The sequence below is a fragment of the Oratosquilla oratoria genome, chromosome 44, assembly GCF_046742065.1.
Source record: "Oratosquilla oratoria isolate Oo_2021 chromosome 44, ASM4674206v1, whole genome shotgun sequence".
Lineage (NCBI taxonomy): Eukaryota > Metazoa > Arthropoda > Malacostraca > Stomatopoda > Squillidae > Oratosquilla > Oratosquilla oratoria.
The window spans coordinates 17,505,729-17,523,228 of NC_134820.1; the positions used below are offsets into that span (position 1 = coordinate 17,505,729).

General features: G+C 40.8%; 1 protein-coding gene across 11 annotated transcripts in view; it reads right to left on the reverse strand.

The window, feature by feature from the left end:
• The window catches only part of LOC143022429 (protein tipE-like), an 86,491-nt gene that overhangs the window by 56,777 nt on the left and 12,214 nt on the right, over positions 1-17,500 (reverse strand). For 10 of the 11 annotated variants that reach the window (XR_012966053.1, XR_012966054.1, XR_012966051.1 and 7 more), the window contains exon 3: positions 4,398-5,454. Coding sequence is in view for 6 of the 11 variants with exons in the window: in XM_076180649.1 (XP_076036764.1) it covers positions 4,398-5,200 (803 nt within the window). In the remaining 5 variants the exon portion in view is untranslated. The remainder of the gene's footprint in view (positions 1-4,397; positions 5,455-17,500) is intronic. The other variant, XR_012966052.1, reaches the window with a different exon arrangement.

The window sequence follows — 17,500 nt, forward strand, 5'->3', positions numbered from 1 at the left end:
GAAGGAAGGAAGGAAAGAAGGAAGGAAAAAAAGGAAGACAGTAACAAAGATTGATAACAAGTAATGGCGATGCATACATGGCCTTCAGTAATAACAACATTACGGAAAGCTAACGGACAATGAAGTGGAGGAGGAAGAGGAGGGAGAGGAAGGGAACGGTCGTCTAACATGAACTGATCATGCATGGACTGATGGGGTTTGTGCGATGCCTCTTTTGGAAGATCGCAAGTTTATGACCCCGGGAAGGAAGGACTCGGCTTGTGATGAAGAGCCGGCGACAACCAGGCAGGAGAGTGTCAGGTTGGAAGTCTTCGGGTGGAAAGGACTCAGAGCAAGAAGGTTTGGTAGATGAGCAAGGAGGGTAGGGTCGCACAGAGTGGAAGGGCGAGCGTTAAACATAGGTTCTGTGATACAGAAATAAGAGGACGCGAACTTTGCGAGGGATTTCTCGGTGTCAGCAAAGTGACTCTCCCACTTTCCGAACTCTTAACGTTCACTGGGAGTGAAGGGGTCTGTCTACGCGCATGATGTGACGTCACGATGCGAATAACAAGTAAAGTTAGGTCAGATTCACTGGGGAAAGCAAAGGTATTCATGATAAATAGTATGACGGGTGGTATCTATTGCAGGGCCTTCTTGTGTAAACTTTCGTTATTTCAAAAAGATACGACGACATGACGTCATTGAGATTCTCCGGTTTACAGGGAAGACCCAAAATTGAGTCTTTAGAACAGAGCGTGAAACGTTGACCACCAGTGAAAGAAAGACATCGGGGTAGTTACTTGATTGCATTCAGTTTTCCTTTTATTTTATATAGATAATGGGATCGCACCAACAAAAACACTGCAGGAAGCATTGTCCTGAAAACCTGTGACAAGGACTCTCGGAATTGCTGGTATAAGCGTGCAGATCTGAAAGGAACCAGATTGTGTCAATTGCATATGCATCTTCGATTTGCAGTCATACCGTTAGCTTCGTTGCTTGGGAAAAAGGTCTTCTAATTGGTGTTTTATCAAAATGCTTCAGTTAAGTTATAGATAACTTGTGTACAGAAATTTCTTTCCATTTCGTCTCATAACCCACTACAACCGAGGCTGGAGAATCTGAAAATTCAACGTACATTTTCTTTACTTAAAGATTTCATAGCATTTCTATGAACTGCAAATCTCCATACCTCCTGAAAAGGGAATCGATGAAGAACATAAATTATGACGTCATGGATGCTTGAGTTTTTCAATGACGTCAAGTCGTCTTGTTTTCATATCGGGTTTGTTGCGTCGTTTTGCATCACACTTAGCTCAACGCCAATCTTATTCTTGAGCTTCAGGGGGAGAATAGCATCTACCAAGGGGCAAGTCACGTGTCCCCTTGGGCAACGTTTCTCAAAATGGGCTCCATCGACCCCTTCGGGGACCTCAAGTGGGACCAGGTACTTAAAACTAATGGTTAATGGATGCATTATGATTTGGTTCCTTGTTAAAATGGTCTTCAGGAGCTTAAAGAACAGCAAAACATAAGCACGGGGAGATATATAAGCCTCTCGTTCTTCCTTCGTCAGTTTCTAATAATTAGGGACACCGGTTAGTGGAAGCCTTATGATTTGGTTCCTTGTTCAGGAAGCATTATGATTTGGTTCTTTGTTCAGGAGCTAAAAGAACAGCAAAACATAAGCACAGGGAGATATATAAACCTCTCGTTATTCCTTCGTCAGTTTCTAATGCTTAGGGACACCGGTTAGTGGATGCAATATGATTTGGTTCCTTGTACAAGTGGTCTCTAGGAACTGAAAGAACAGCAAAACATAAGCACAGGGAGATATATAAACCTCTCGTTCTTCCTTCGTCAGTTTCTAATGCTTAGGGACACCGGTTAGTGGATGCAATATGATTTGGTTCCTTGTACAAGTGGTCTCTAGGAGCTTAAAGAACAGCAAAACATAAGCACGGGAGATATATAAGCCTCTCGTTTTTCCTTCGTCAGTTTTTGATGCTTAGGGACACCGGTTAGTGGATGCAATCTTATTTGGTTCCTTGTACAAATGGTCTCTAGGAGCTTAAAGAACCGCAAAACATAAGCACAGGAGATATATAAGCCTCTCGTTCTTCCTTCGTCAGTTTTTAATGCTTAGGGACACCGGTTCGTGGATGCATTATGATTTGGTACCTTGTTCGAGTGGTCTCTAGGAGGTTAAAGAACAGCAAAACATAAGTACAGGAGATATATAAGCCTCTCGTTCTTCCTTCATCAGTTTCTAATGCTTAGGGACACCGGTTCGTGGATGCATTATGATTTGGTACCTTGTTCAAGTGGTCTTTATGAGGTTAAAGAATAGCAAAAGATAAGCACGGATGATACATGAGCTTCTCGTTTTTTCTTCGTCAGTGTCCACTACTTAGGGACATTGGATATCTCGAGGTATCTGTTCAAGCTGATCTCATATGACTTGTAACTGTGGCGGATTCGGTGTCGACCCTATCTCGTGAGTACCTGAGGTTTACTCCCAGTTCATACTGGTAATTGCCTCCTGCCTCGGCCATCAAGTCACATAGGACCAAAGTAATGAGAGCGTCGGCTTGTGCCTCCCGGCTTAAGCTCATTAGTGTTTAGTTCCGGAGTTGGTGAGTACCTTCATGTCAAAGGACAGACCACAGATAAGCGTAACAAGAAATAGGAGCCTCCATCTTATCCGGAATCATCCTCTTAGGTGAATAAATCGTTTGTCTTTGGCTAAAAAAAATCTTTATAGAAGATCATGGTGTCAAGATTGGTTAAGTTAGTAAAATCACTTCGATTTAACAGTATCTGGGCTTCATATTTTGCATAGTAATCATGTACCTGTGAAATTTTTAGCCATTACGCATTCTGTGACTATATCCAAATGATGTAATAATGTATCAGATTCGTCTGGTCCACTGAGTGGAATGCAATGTATTCTGTATTTTGTTTCTTAATGTGTTGTCAGTCGCTATTTTTTTTATGTTGAAAATGTAAGTGGTCAGTAACGTTGGCATCAGATCATAAACACAGATACCAGTAATGACGCTAGCCTTTCGTCCATGCGGTTTCCTGCAACGTTTTTGTTTGTGCGAATTAACCGCGATACGAATTTTCAATCCCAGTGGCGCTCCGTGTGATGCAGGCTTCGGCTCTTATACGTTACTCTTCATAGTACTGTTTCTGCGAGTGCATCAACATGATTTTATCTCAGGGTTCGTTTTGTGTCAGTGACGTTTTTGGTTACATGTTGGAGGCACGTGACATGAATGTAACTTGACGTTTGTTGGTCTGTCGCTACAGAATTTTACAAGAATTTTTGTTTCGTGGGTAAGGAAAATGAATTTAATGTCTAGATAGACTTAGCGCAATGGAAAATAGAGAGTACTTATAGCTCAATGGAAAATAGAGAGTACTTTTCAATTAATCAAATAACGACAATGTCTATGTACAATATAATTTTGTATACCCTTTTTTTCAGCATATTTTGTAATAAGCTAGCAAGAACCGTTCTGACAAAAGTAATTTTTGGATTAGAAGGGAGCGTACAATGACTTGCTAACCCTAATCTAAGTTGTTCTTGTGCTCCTTTCTCTCAAGTAAATGTAGACGACGCAAACGCTGGAGAGATGCGAACTGGTCGGTTGTGATAGATATCTCTTTTTCAGCTAAAGATATCAATTTTTCTATGCGGGCACTGTATCAAAATTTAAGTCTAGTTTAGTCTCATAAATTCGTACACAAACTCAAACGTTAATTTTCTTTAATGACGCCAAAGATCTAAGTAGCCTCGCACGGATACTTGTTAGCCTCGCGCCGGGGCGGAGAGGAATGCTGACAGAGTGTTCCCAAGCAAATCAATTGACTACGTCCATAATCCTTTTTTTTTTTTTTTTTTTTTTTTTTTAAGCAAACTTGACGGAGGTAAGATTAAAAGCTTGATCAGGTGAACAACATCTAAAGGGGAACAGGTAACACACATATATATAGTTTTGTATGGATATACATATAGATATATATATACATATGGGTCTATGTATACATATATTTATAGTGGTAAACGGTGGAACAACATATCTAAACGATCATATTCTATGTGAATGTAAGAATAGATCTGAAATTCAAAAGAAACATTAAAGAAAACATAAAAGATAGATCACGACGCCTTTTTTTTAATTGTATCATTGGTTTCACACATCTAGTTATATTTCAAGTTTTGTAGCGGAAAAAGTAACAAATTATAGGATTCACATAAGGGTTCAACACAGGGGAAGTGCCGGTATAGGAGAAAGAGAAAGAGAGAGAGAGAGAAAGAGAGGAGAGAGGGAAAAATTGGTGTTAGCGAAGGTGTTGAGGACAAGGACAAAGGACGGAGTATCTACTGGGCAGGAAGGAACACCTACCCTTTGTCATCCTGATCACCACGCAGCTTGGTCATGCCTTGGTTGATCGTCTTGCCAATAGACCTCAAGGAGTAGTTGGAGGCTTCCTTGGAAGCCTTTGCCGAACTGATCTCCTGTGGCACATCGGCTGGCATGTCTGGCTTCCGCATGCCCAAGAAGGTGAGGAAGAGGTAAAGCATAGACACCAGGAAACATCCCCATGGGAGGATGATCGCATACACAAGGTCCATCGTCGTCTGGTCGAGGTTCAGCTCGGTGAGGACGATGTAGGGTTTACTCTCCGAGAAGTAGCAGGGATAGGTGGAGCCAATGACGGCGTATGTTCGGTTGAAAATGCTGCAGTTGACGTCAGGGGGGTACCCGCATCCTTTGACGTTCGGATAAAGCGTGGCGTTGGCCATTGTCCAGTCATACTTGTCCATATCGTCTGGGTTGGTGAAGTTTGTCCCCTTGAACACACCGGAGTCGTCCTTCAGGTAGTTCACGTAGACGTGCATACACTGGAACACGTCCTTGGTGCATCCTTCGCGACAAGAGGACCACTTGCACTTGCTCTGACCGAAGTAGTACTCGGTGTTGCTGGTCACACAGGTCATGGGTTCTGGGTTGAAGTTGGCCAGGATGGTGGCGAAGGCTGGGTCGATGACGAAGGGGACGAGGAAAAGGAAGGCAAAGGAGCTGAAGCAGGCTAAGAGGGTGAAGAAGGCGGTGAGGTAAAACCGAAGGGTGTCAAGGAAGGTGGGTTCCGGTTCCTCGGGCTCCGGAGGAGGAGCCTTAGCGGCTTGTTCCTCCTCCTCGGCCATGTCGAGGGTGGCTTCCTGGGCGGCCACGATTAAGGGAATCTGGTCGGACCTCGTTGCAAACGAGTCCGCAGTCCACTTAAAGTCTAAGAATGTTCCTCTTGAGGACACCGTTGGCCCATGTCACTCCTCTCCCAGAGGCGGCGTCGTCGTCGATGTCGTGGTGGTTCGAGTGCTCCTTGGGACTGGTGAGGTGCTCGGCATTCGCTGGTCCCGGCCCCCGCCAGTCTTCCTTCAGGTCAGCATGGTGACGACTTCTGCCGAATAAGGAGATGTTAGTACCCGCTAGTATGAGATACTAAGCCCTTACCAACAAAAAATATGAATGGGAATGACCTAAAGACCGTGTACAGTACGTGGAGGCACAATGTATAAAACACTTGAATGTTGTCCTTTTACACTGTAGATCTATTTGTAGCCTGTTTTTGTTGCCAGCAATGCTAATAGCCTTTGCCCAAGGGGTGTCAGTAATGGTGCATTTCCCTCTGAAGGACCTCAGAACAGAGGATGCATACAAAGAAGTTAAAAACACATCACGAGGGTTAACACGTGAAAAAACAGTAACACACAATGAACAATTTCCACAAGATCCGCACATAATTGTGGAAAGGTTGAGGCTCTTGTTTTACAATCAATTACAGACCCTGATGGAAAATTGGAAACAATTTCTTCGTAGTATGAAAGATGAAAACTTCTGGCAATTTACTTTAAACAAATACATGAATATTCGTGGAAATTTTGATTATACTTTTCGTAAATAAATTATAAAACCTGGTGGAGTAAAACAGAGGATATTTTTTTCGTGTACTGATGGTAAATCTAGTTCAGACGTACATAATACATTAGTAACACTCAGAATCCTAATAACATTCTATTTAATTTATAAACGAAAATATTTGAAAAAAAAACAATGAAAGTAAATGAAAACCGGTAATTTGTCTAGAAGCCAGGCTAAGGAGTAAAACAGAAGATATTTATTTTTTGTGTACTATGGTAAATCTAGTTCAGACGTACATAATGCATTAGTAATACTCAGAATCCTTATAACATTCCATTTCTCAACAAAAATATAAAAAAAAACAATGAAAGTAAATGAAAACCGGGTAATTTGTCTAGAAGCTAGGCTGGGGTTGGAGTAGACCTGCATTGTGGTGATGGTGGGACTGTTGTCGTTGAGTGGTGGGGGTAGTGTTGTTGCAAGGGGAGGGAACGAGATGCTTCAAATGATAACAGTAGTTGCATGTCGCATATCGCACACGTTTTCTGCAGCACACGTCACGTCTCAAGGGCGTTCCTGGTTGCAATGAGCAATATGCTTCCACCTTAGTACGCCGGTTTTCTTGTTGTACAGATTTCTTTGGCTCACCTGCCCCGAGGACATACGAGTACCACCGGAAGGCAGCAGGTTAACACGGGGACACAATAAGGAGGTGCCGTCACAGGTTTTTATTCCTTGATGGCAAAAATGCGTGAACATAGTTTCTTCATTTTTTTTTTTTTTTTAGAAAAAAAAACCGCAGGAATAGTGTCTTTACACACTTCTCTTTTAGACAAAACCGCAGGAATAGAGCGACTTTACACACACTTTATTTTTTCTTGAAGACAAAACTATAGGAGCAAAGTGCCTTGATATATATATATTTTTTTTTCATCGAAGAGTCCCGAGAGACGCGGAGGCATTCATGTTACCGTGATAAACAAATTCACTGTCACATTTCATATTCATTTTTAGCCAGACTGATCTATCTATTTATATATCAAAAGGCTTCTTTCTACATATAAGGGAGATAGCCAGCTCAGGCGTGAACCCACCCTACACCCACTCGACGCCCATTTGCGTCCCTCTTAGCTCCTTTTGGATGAAGGGCCACCCGTGTTCCTCCGCCCGAAACTTGGGTATCAGAAGCAATGCACCAAGACACAGCAGCAAGACACAACAACAAGACACAGCAGCAAGATACAGCCAAACCTGGACGATTTTATTCACCTGGAAGGATGACTCTTGCACTGGAAAGACCAGTTGTTCCCAATCCCTTGCCCTCGCCCCCATCATCTGATCACCAATCACTGTATTTCGGTCACAGGGAATTGTTCCTTAGCATGCAACGCTGTGAGGGATGACTGGGCCATACATCACACCATTCCTCCAGCATGTGGAAGTCATGGATCACCGTTACCTGGTAGCTATCTTAACTTGTTCATCATAGTGTCTGCCTTCCCGGAGTTCTTTCTGGATAATTCCGGATTGAAACGAGGCGAGTATCGATCGAGACCCCATTGTGTTCGGTACCTGCCCCGTTGCCGTATGATGACGGACACTGCCCAGAAAGATGTAGAATATATGTATATATATATATATGTATATATATACATACATACATATATATATATATACATATATATATATACATACATGTATATATATATATATGTATATATATATATATATATATATATATATATATATATATATATATATATATATACACTGAATGGTTCCCAGTGAACAGATTAACATCTTTTCAACCACAATTCACTTTTAATTCCATGCCATCGCAGTCGAGACTGACGAGGAGCTCGAAGGAAGCATATGTTGGAAATTGAAACGTGGTCGAGCCGAGGACTCGAACTCAGCTCGGACGTGACAAAGTGTCAGTGACTTAGCCCATTGCGCTATCAAGAGAGATATAAGTTGAGCACAACTTTCTTATATTTGTATGCTCGAGTTACACATACACGAATTTTTGCGTTCAACCCACCTCCGCCATGATAGTGCAATAGCTAGTATGTAAACGTGGGAAAGTTTATACATACACTGAATAGTTTCCAGTGAACAGATTAACATCTTTTCAAACATAATTCACTTTTAATTCCATGCCTGAATCGCTTCGCTTCGCATCGCATCGCGTGTATTGTTATTTATTAGTTATTTATTAGTACTAATATCTATTTTAGTTATTTATTGTTATTTATTATTATTTATTGGTATTATTTATTATTGTTATTTATTAGTTGTAATTGATTTGATATGGGAACATAGATGAAATGAGGCCTCGCTGTTGTTGGTAGTATTACTTGTAGAAGTAGTATTACTATTACTGTATTTATCGTTATTGTTTTTGTTAGTTATCACTATTATTATTACATTATCAGCTGATCGAGAACTTAAGATTGGAGTCTATTTTCTTCATCAAAAGAAGAAGAAAGTAAAAAAAAAAAAAGTCTATAGAAGAAAGTGTAAACGTCACAATATCTTTTTAGATACATATCTTTTTAGATACAAAAAGTCCATACCCAGAAGTTTTTTTTATTTTTTCTTTATTTGAGATAGAGAAGAAGGGCACAGGTCATTTCCAAGACGCGGTCGGCGTTACCGAAATCCAGGGATTCCCCAAAGAATCCTGACACCTGTACACCATGGGAATTGAGGTGAAAGTCCCTTGCGCTTTGCTTCTGGTCCGACGACCATGTCATTATCTTATCGTAAATAACGGCCTAAGTTCGTGTCAGAGCTCAACTCACTCTCCCCCCATTCCCCCTCCCCACTCCCCCCTTCTCTCCTGGCCAACTCCACAGCCCCCCCTCCCCCCCTCCCCGCCACTTCCCCCTCTCTCCCACCCACCCACCAACGTCAAGGTGTCCCTCCCCCCATTCCCTAACACCACATTTTATATTCCCACGATCCTCCCCCACCCCCCACCACACACTACCTCGCTCTCTCCCTCACTCGTCTCTCCCTCTCTCCTATCCTCTCCCCAACTCTCCATCTAGCCCCGCGCCCTTTCCGCTCAAGCACTCTATTGTTTGTTGTTCTTTCCTTATGGTTTCTTGTTCTTATTCTTTTGTTATTATACTCCTTTCGGTCGGCGGGAGGGGGGAGAAGAGGAGAGGAGGGGAAAGAGGAGCGAGGGAGGTAGGATGTGGGAGACGGATGGGTAGCAGGGAATTACGAGGTGGGAAGAGTATCGAAGGAGGTGGGAGGTGGAAGGTGGGAGGGTAGGGGTGTTGAGTGGGGCGAGGGTGATAGAGAGATATTAGGTAGCCACCCTGAACTTAATAAAAATCGATTTTCGAATCTTGAGCCCTCTCGAGCCTCTTTAAGACAAATGCCGCTTATTTTGCATCACCCGAAGGCGATGTTGTTCAGCTGATTGGCCCCGCCCCTTTTCCGGTGGGCGAGTGTTGAGAGTAATCTTAAACCTATAGATTTTATTACCTCACTTACAGAATTTTATTTCCTATGCCGTTATAAGGTTTTATTCAGCTGAGGTAACTCCCCAGCCTTCTGCACTGGAGGGAAAGGGTTGTGTTGATGAGGTTAACTGAGCAAGGTTAGAGAGGTTAGTTAGGGAACCGTCCTACACCTGTATGAAGCAGTTAGCTCACAGCAAGAATGAAAGTTGTGAACCAAGTGCCCCGTGCTTTGTCATCCTGGGCCACGCCCTTTCCAGGACACGCCCTTTTTCAAAATCAGGTTTTTCATCGAGATTAACCCCACCACCACCACATACTTAATAAGAATGGATGTGATTGAATTGGACTTGGGTTACGTTATCGTTATCATCGTCGTCGTCGTCATCATCGTTTTTGTCGTCGTCATGATCGTCGTCGTCGTCGTCGTCATCGTTGTTGTCGTCTTTGTCATTGTCATCGTCGTTGTCTTCGTTATCATCGTCGTCGTTGTTGTCGTCGTCTTTGTCCTTGTCATTGTCGTCGTCATCATCATCATCATCATCATCATCATCATCATCATCATCATCATCATCATCATCATCATCATCATCATCATCATCATCATCATCATCATCATCATCATCATCATCATCAACACCATCATCATCATCATCATCATCATCATCATCATCATCATCATCATCATCATCATCATCATCATCATCATCATCATCATCATCATCATCATCATCAATATCAATGTCATCAACAACAGCAACATTAACAACAACAACACCATCTTCACCATCTTCATTATTACCTTTATCAGTATCATCTTCTTCATCTGCAGTATCATCTCTATTCTCACCTTCTTCATCATGTCAGACACCTCTACTCTTTTCGAGGGCAACAGCTCTCGAGCTAAGGCAGTCTTATTCAGCAAACACTACCATCTCAGCGACGTCAGGTCCTAGACTGAATAAAAGCGTTAGGAAGTGGGCGTGCAATTGCAGTATTTGTGTGAATGATATAACCAACTCCAAGCCAGCGTCGCTTTGGGCGTGCGTCGATTCAACAAGACAAAGCGTCAGCGACATTACGTCACGAGTTGTCGTTCCCTTCTGCGTCGTATAAAGTGGGTCGAACACAATTTCACAAAATGTCAGTATTTTGTGTACTCTCTCTATTTGATTTTGCCTCATTCTAACACTCGCAAGAGTATCTGAGGAGGCATATTCTGGAGAAAAATTATGCCTTATTCGAATGAGTTTACCCCTTAGCTGAATAGAATTGTCTAGCATTATTAGAAAAAAGAAAAAATGATCAGAGAATGGATCACCCTGGCGAAGGTTTTTACGATGCAGTTCTGCTTTACTGATCGATAGATTAGATTCTTGTAATCACACAAAATGGTTCCTGTCATTCATTGCAAACGAGTTCAATTCTCCGTCGGGAGAAGTATTTGACAATACCCTAGCGTTATATCACCTAACGTATACCAATATTTAAGTCTTTACCGGTTTCACTATAATGACACACAAAGAATATCTAATTTTGATAAAGATAAAGTGAATCTATTTAGTTTCATCGTAGCATAGAGTTTAAGAACTGTAAATCACAGTCGTTTCGAAACGTATCTGAAAGATTTCAATCGTGGGAATGTGCATTGGGATTGGTCTGATTTCACGTGGACGTAGTGACTAAGTACCCGGAGTTCGCGGGGTTCGTCTTGTCCGCGTGTCACTTCCATCTGGGAGATTACTGACCCTAAACTTCCTCATCAATGCGGCAAAATACTGTAGACGATTCTTTTCAGTTCAGTGGTGCGACTCAGGATAAATGGGAACTTGAGTGATGAATCAGAGTCGCGAGTCTATCCTTGCGCTGAATAGGATAGTAACGCGTTTGCAGAAGAGACTAGACGCTGTCACTGATTTGGGAAATTAAACAAGCCAGCTGGTCCCATGGGAGCCAAAGATCATGTTTATGTCTCCCATTGCAGAGAGGTAGACGACTTTCAGCTGGCCATTGAGCGCACACCTCTAGACCATTATCGTAAGTTCTGAACTTTGCTGAACTTTCACTTGTAATGTCAGTAGAAAGGCTGCAAACTACTGTTGACGTACGAACTCTATGCTCTTTGTAGATAATGTGGAGCTCATGCAACCTACCAAGGTGTTGCATGAATTGGTAAGATGACAAAGATTAAATAAAAGGGGGAGGTTCAGTTATATTCTGATTCACAAAAATATATAGATTATTAAACAAATAATAAAGTAGGACTGGTTGAATTGATATTGTGGGGCGCCATGTATGTTAGGTATATGGTCAACTCTAAAAGTTTGTATATAAAAATCGGGACTCGAATCCTAGAATAAGCAAATTTTTTGTTACTCGTAAACCTGTTCGAGCCAGGATTTATCTCTTCAGTTGATTAGATTTGTCTGACGTCATTACAAGCAAATCTGAACATTGTGGTACAGTCTTGGCTAAGAGATTTTTGTTTATTGAACAAGGTGTTTTATACTCGAATGTCCAGGCACCAACGACAAGTACCTGTTAGTAATTGTAATACCAAAAGAACGTCGGTTAGAATTATCTCTTCCGTCGCTTGTCTCCAATAAGAGTAATTAATCTAGCTGAAGCCACGACATCTGGTGAACGAAGTCAGGACTAATTTGTAGTGGAACGAAATTGAAATAGATTTTTTGTTGCAATAACTTAGGTTTAGTTGGCATTAACCTACATTTATCTAGGTTAGACTGGGTTGAAGCAAATTTGACACAATTAACAAAGGAAGGTGTCGCCTCTACTGGGATGGACATGCCAGGCAATCGAGGTCAGGTCAGGTCACATACATGCAGGTTGAAATGGACTTGGGTTTAAGGTAGGTCAGCCAAGCTTACAAAGGATTGACAAGGGTTTCTTTTATATGGAGGGTAAAACTAGATCGATTAATTATAGTTTTTCGTGAGATTTAAGCAAGGTTAGGTCAGTTCAAATGTGCTCTTGGATTTGATTGATTTTATTATCTATATTTTATAGTATCTTCTACTATAATGAAGTAGTAGCCTGTCTTTCTGTCTGTCTGTTTGTTCACGAACTTCTAGCGTTTTGGAGATAGACCCCCATAATCATATATATTCTGATACCCTATCACTCCAGGTACTTGGATAACTATATTTCATTTAAAAATAATTATTTTGGTTAGGGTTAAGGGTTAAAGTTAGGTGGGGTATGGTTAGGTTAGGGATTATTCACGAACTCCTCCTAGGTTTTTGCAGATAGACCCCTATAACCATATATATTCTGAAACCTTATAACTTGGATAACTACTTTTCATTTGTCTGTCTGTCTGTCTGTCTGTTCACGAACTCCTAGGGTTTTGAAGATAGACCCTATAACCATATATATTCTGATACCCTATCACTCCAGGTACTTGGATAACTATATTTCATTAAAAAAATTGGTTAGGGTTAAGGGTTAAAGTTAGGTGGGGTATGGTTAGGTTAGGGATTATTCACGAACTCCTAGGTTTTTGCAGATAGACCCCTATAACCATATATATATATTCTGAAACCTTATAACCCAAGGTACTTGGATGACTATCATTTGTCTGTCTGTTTGTTTGTTCACGAACTCCTCCTAGGGTTTTGGAGATAGATCCCCATAACCATACATATTCTGATACCCTGTCACTCCAGGTACTTGGATAACTAAATTTCATTTAAAAAAAAGTATTTTGGCTGGGGTTAAGGGTTAAAGTTAGGTGCGGTATGGTTAGGGATTATTCCCGATCTCCTAGATTTTTGCAGATAGACCCCTACAACCATATATATCCTGAAACCTTATAACCCAAGGTACTTGGATAACTATCATTTGTATCTACTATAATAAAGTAGTAGCCTCTACCTGTCTGTTTGTTCACAAACTCCCCGTAAAACCATATATATTCACCATAACCCAGGCTACTTGGATAAGTACACTTTATTTCCAAAGGGCGGCTAGTATTTTGATAAATTTAGTTTGATTTATCTATTTTGTATCTATGCATTTATTTATACATTCTTTTATCTATTAATAAATTAATTATTTTTTCTATTATTTATTATTGATCAGTTCATTGATAAACAAGTTATTCTCTTTTATTCATTTGATACTTTTCTTTCTCTGGAAAAAAAAAAAAGTCGTGGACGAGAAGACACAGAGGTGGTGGGGGTGATGTGTAGTGGGAGGAGGAGGAGGAGGAGGAGGAGGAAGCGGCGTTGCTGCAGAATGCAAACCAAGTCTTTTGGCGCCCTGTTGCATGCTGCAGCCACGCACGTCAACTAAATGAGAAGGAAGTTAAGTAGCTGGCGTCGAGTAGGCGGTTCTTCTTAGTGGGGACTAAAGGGAGGGAGTAAAAGAGCAAGTTACTCTCAACTTAGTCACATTAATGTTGTAAAATGGTTTGCGTGTGTGTGTACGTGTGTGTGTGTGTGTGTGTGTGTGTGTGTGTGTGTGTGTGTGTGTGTGTGTGTGTGTGTGTGTGTGTGTGTGTGTGTGTGTGTGTATGTGAGTGCGTGCGTGTGTGTGTGTGTGTGTGTGTGTGTGTGTGTGTGTGTGTGTGTGTGTGTGTGTGTGTGTGTGTGTGTGTGTGTGTGTGTGTGTGTGTGTGTGTCTGTGTGTATTCGATTGTGTGTTTATGCACACGTGTTTGATTATAAGGATATATTTGCAAAGTTATGTGTATGCATTGTTGTATGAACGAATGTGGATTCATACATGTGTGCGCGTGTACATACACGTTCATGCAGGGTGAATGATAAAGCCACTTAAAATTAAGTAGTGTCTCTTTGTATCTGCCTCGTATAAGGTACGGAATGTATAAATTTGATGCACTCATTATTTCAGGAATTCTAATTACATCCTTACGGATCAGACTCACGCAGAATTCTTTTGTGGTCGGAGACTTCTTTGCAGTAAAATAGATAAATAAATGAATAAATCCATTATAACTTCCACTATCCCTCTTTTTCTATTATTGATTTCCGCCAAGAATAACGTATATTACATTAGTGTGTTATAATCTACAAAATTATTATTTAATTTTCTATTGCTATATCGCGTAGGTCTGCACTTCTGAAAATTAACCCTCCTTTCTACTGTCCCCAATATATTTCTTTTTTACCGCCTATATGTCTCTAAGGATAGAAGCGATAGTTATCGCAGATGAAATAGTACACTTTGTATTTGTTCCAGAGACTACTCATCCGGCTATTCTGAGTATATAACATCGACTTCAATCCTCTCGGTAGCTCCGTGTCCTATTAGGCCTCAGAGCTCTTCAGTTAAGAAGAAGAAAAAGAGGAGGAAGCTCCTCCACTTGTTTCAGGTTTTTAGACACTTAGGCTCGTCTTTGAGCTCTCAACGAAGTCTGAGTTCGAGAGTTTCCGAGTGTGTGTCGAGCTGGTTGGCTGGCTGTTGAGCTGAACCACCTGGCAACCCAGTTCTCTTTCTCCAGATGGTTCTTGACTACATACTTGGCTAACCTGTCTGACCAGCTGTCTGATCCGACCTGTGGGCTAACTAGTTTTGGCTAGTTGATTGTAGAGTCGACGCTTGGTTGCTAGTCTCCCTGTGGGGCTAGTTGGCCGGCACTGGCGGGCTAAGCCCGGGTGTTGGTTATTGATTAGGCACGTCGGACTCGCTCTCCGTCAGCGTGACTCCGAGAGCCGGCCTCGCTCCTCCTACGTCACAGAAGTACACGAAAAGAAACGATGTCAAGCAAGCAAAATGCGAACATTCTTCGCGACTCGAAGTCTCAATCGTTTCCGAAGTCTTTCTTGTTCTCCGATCTCGCGACAGAGTCTTCGCCTCATTTCGGGCCCGGGGCTAGTACCCTCGCTAATGAGGAAACCAGAACCTACCACTAGTACTTCACTCGTGGTTTCGTGACTATAGTAGGAGTACAGCGAAGTTCATGGTTCTTATAGGGGCGTGACGACAAACAAAATATTCTGTGAATACTTTGGCCCCTGTAGGGGTGGCACTACAAAAGAAAGTATTCTGATCCACACAAAGAGCGAATATTTCACCACAGACGGCGTACTGGGCAACATCGCTTCCAACTAAGAATAAACTGATAAATCTATAGATAAATAGACAAATAAGCTAAATAGATTAAAATTATATAAATGAATTAATGATGATAATGATAACGATGATGATGATAGTAATAGTAACAACAACAACAACAACAACAACAACAACAACAACATAATGATTAATGATAGTAACCATAATGGTAATAACAATAATGATGATGATGATAATGATGAGGATGAGGATGATGATAATAAGAGTAATAAGAAAAAACATTGGCAATACTAGCTGTAATAATGATGATAATAAAGGAATAAATAAAATTAAGATAGAATAAAGTACTAATTAATAATATTCAGTTGAGGGAAATCTCAGGTTTGTAAACTTTCTCAATTTATTAACTTGACGTGAGGTAGGTTAGGTTAGGTTAGGCTAGGCTAGGCTAGGCTAAGTTAGGTTAGATTAGATTAGGTTAGGACTTGTGGAACAGGGGCACCCTAGTGGATGTATGATATGATTTAGTGTTGAAGAAATGGTATTTACCAGGTGTGTAACGAACAGCGACGCATAAGTATGGGGAATACGTAAGGAAGTTGTCTAATGGAGGCGTCGTGTCGGCGCGATCGACATGTAAACATTATCGATGATCCCGGGCGACTAGTCGGCGCCCTCCGAAATCTTTATATGCTGCATGAGAGTCGGCGTTGTTGTTGTTCATGTCGCTTGTGTAGGTTTTTATTTGTCATTTATTCGGGTTTCTATTTGTCGTCCACATAATTTTTTGTTTATTCGTCGTTTACGTGAATTTTCATTGGTCGTTAACACAGATTTTTTTCATTGCAAGCACAGACTTTTCTTCTTTATTTTTGTAGGTTTTACTCTAGTGTATAAATGTTTTTTGGCAATGTTTTCTGTCGAATTTGTAAGTTCAATTTTTGCTAGATAATCCTCAGGCGTACTATCCAAAATTGACTCGGAAACAGGTAATTTGCAGTAAAAACATTAATACAAACGATTAAATTTTTTTCATGAACTACAGAAAATAGCTAGAAGTTTAGCAATTTCAGGTATGGTTTAATCAATATACTTTGAAACCGTAAGGAAAGCTCGTTCTAGGAGAGGAATCGCATTTGAAATACAATATACATATATGCATATATAATATATATATATATGTATATATATATATAAATATATACATATATATATATATATGTATGTATATATATCTTAGGTTTGATTGATTGAATGTTTATGGGCCGACTGGACACTGAGTCCATTTGACCCAACTCAGTTATAGTGGCTCAACGTACCACTGTGGCACAATGGCCCACCTGGAAGAATTGAGGCAACCCCACCAACGTGAATACCAAAGGATTACAAAAGAAGAGCATGGCAGCAGGAGACCTTTTGGTCCATAACTAGGTCGAATGAGGGAAAAAGTAGATAAATGAATAAAATAGATACATAGATAATGACAAAAAACAAACAGAAAAATAACAATAACTTATAATGAATAACGAATAAATAAATAACAAATAAATATAAATAACAATAAATGGTGGGCATTACAGCATATTGCTTAGGTGTTTATCTAAACGAATCTTAAAACTTCGAACTGTACTACATTGCACTGCCTCTGCAGGAAGTTTATTCCATTCATTAACTACAATGTTGACGAAGTTGTTTCTACCCACTTCCAAATTAAATCTACTCCCTGACAGTTTGAGACCAATATTCCTTGTTTGATTCTCATTTAGCGTGAAAATTCCGTCACAGAACACAGAAAGAGTCATAACGAATAACAGTGATAAAGAGCGTGAAAGTTGGTATACCTTACAGTGAAGTACAAAATTGTTCTTACAGCGTCAAAACAATCGAGCAAACAGATCATTGTATCAGATTATACCACGCGCCGTTCTATCCATGATAGCTCTGTTCTTCATCTAAGCTACCTACCACATTGTTATTGTGTATTACCTCGACGCCTTTGCCTCAAAAGCGACCATACGCTTTGTTGTGAGTCACCCTGATGTCAAACCCCGC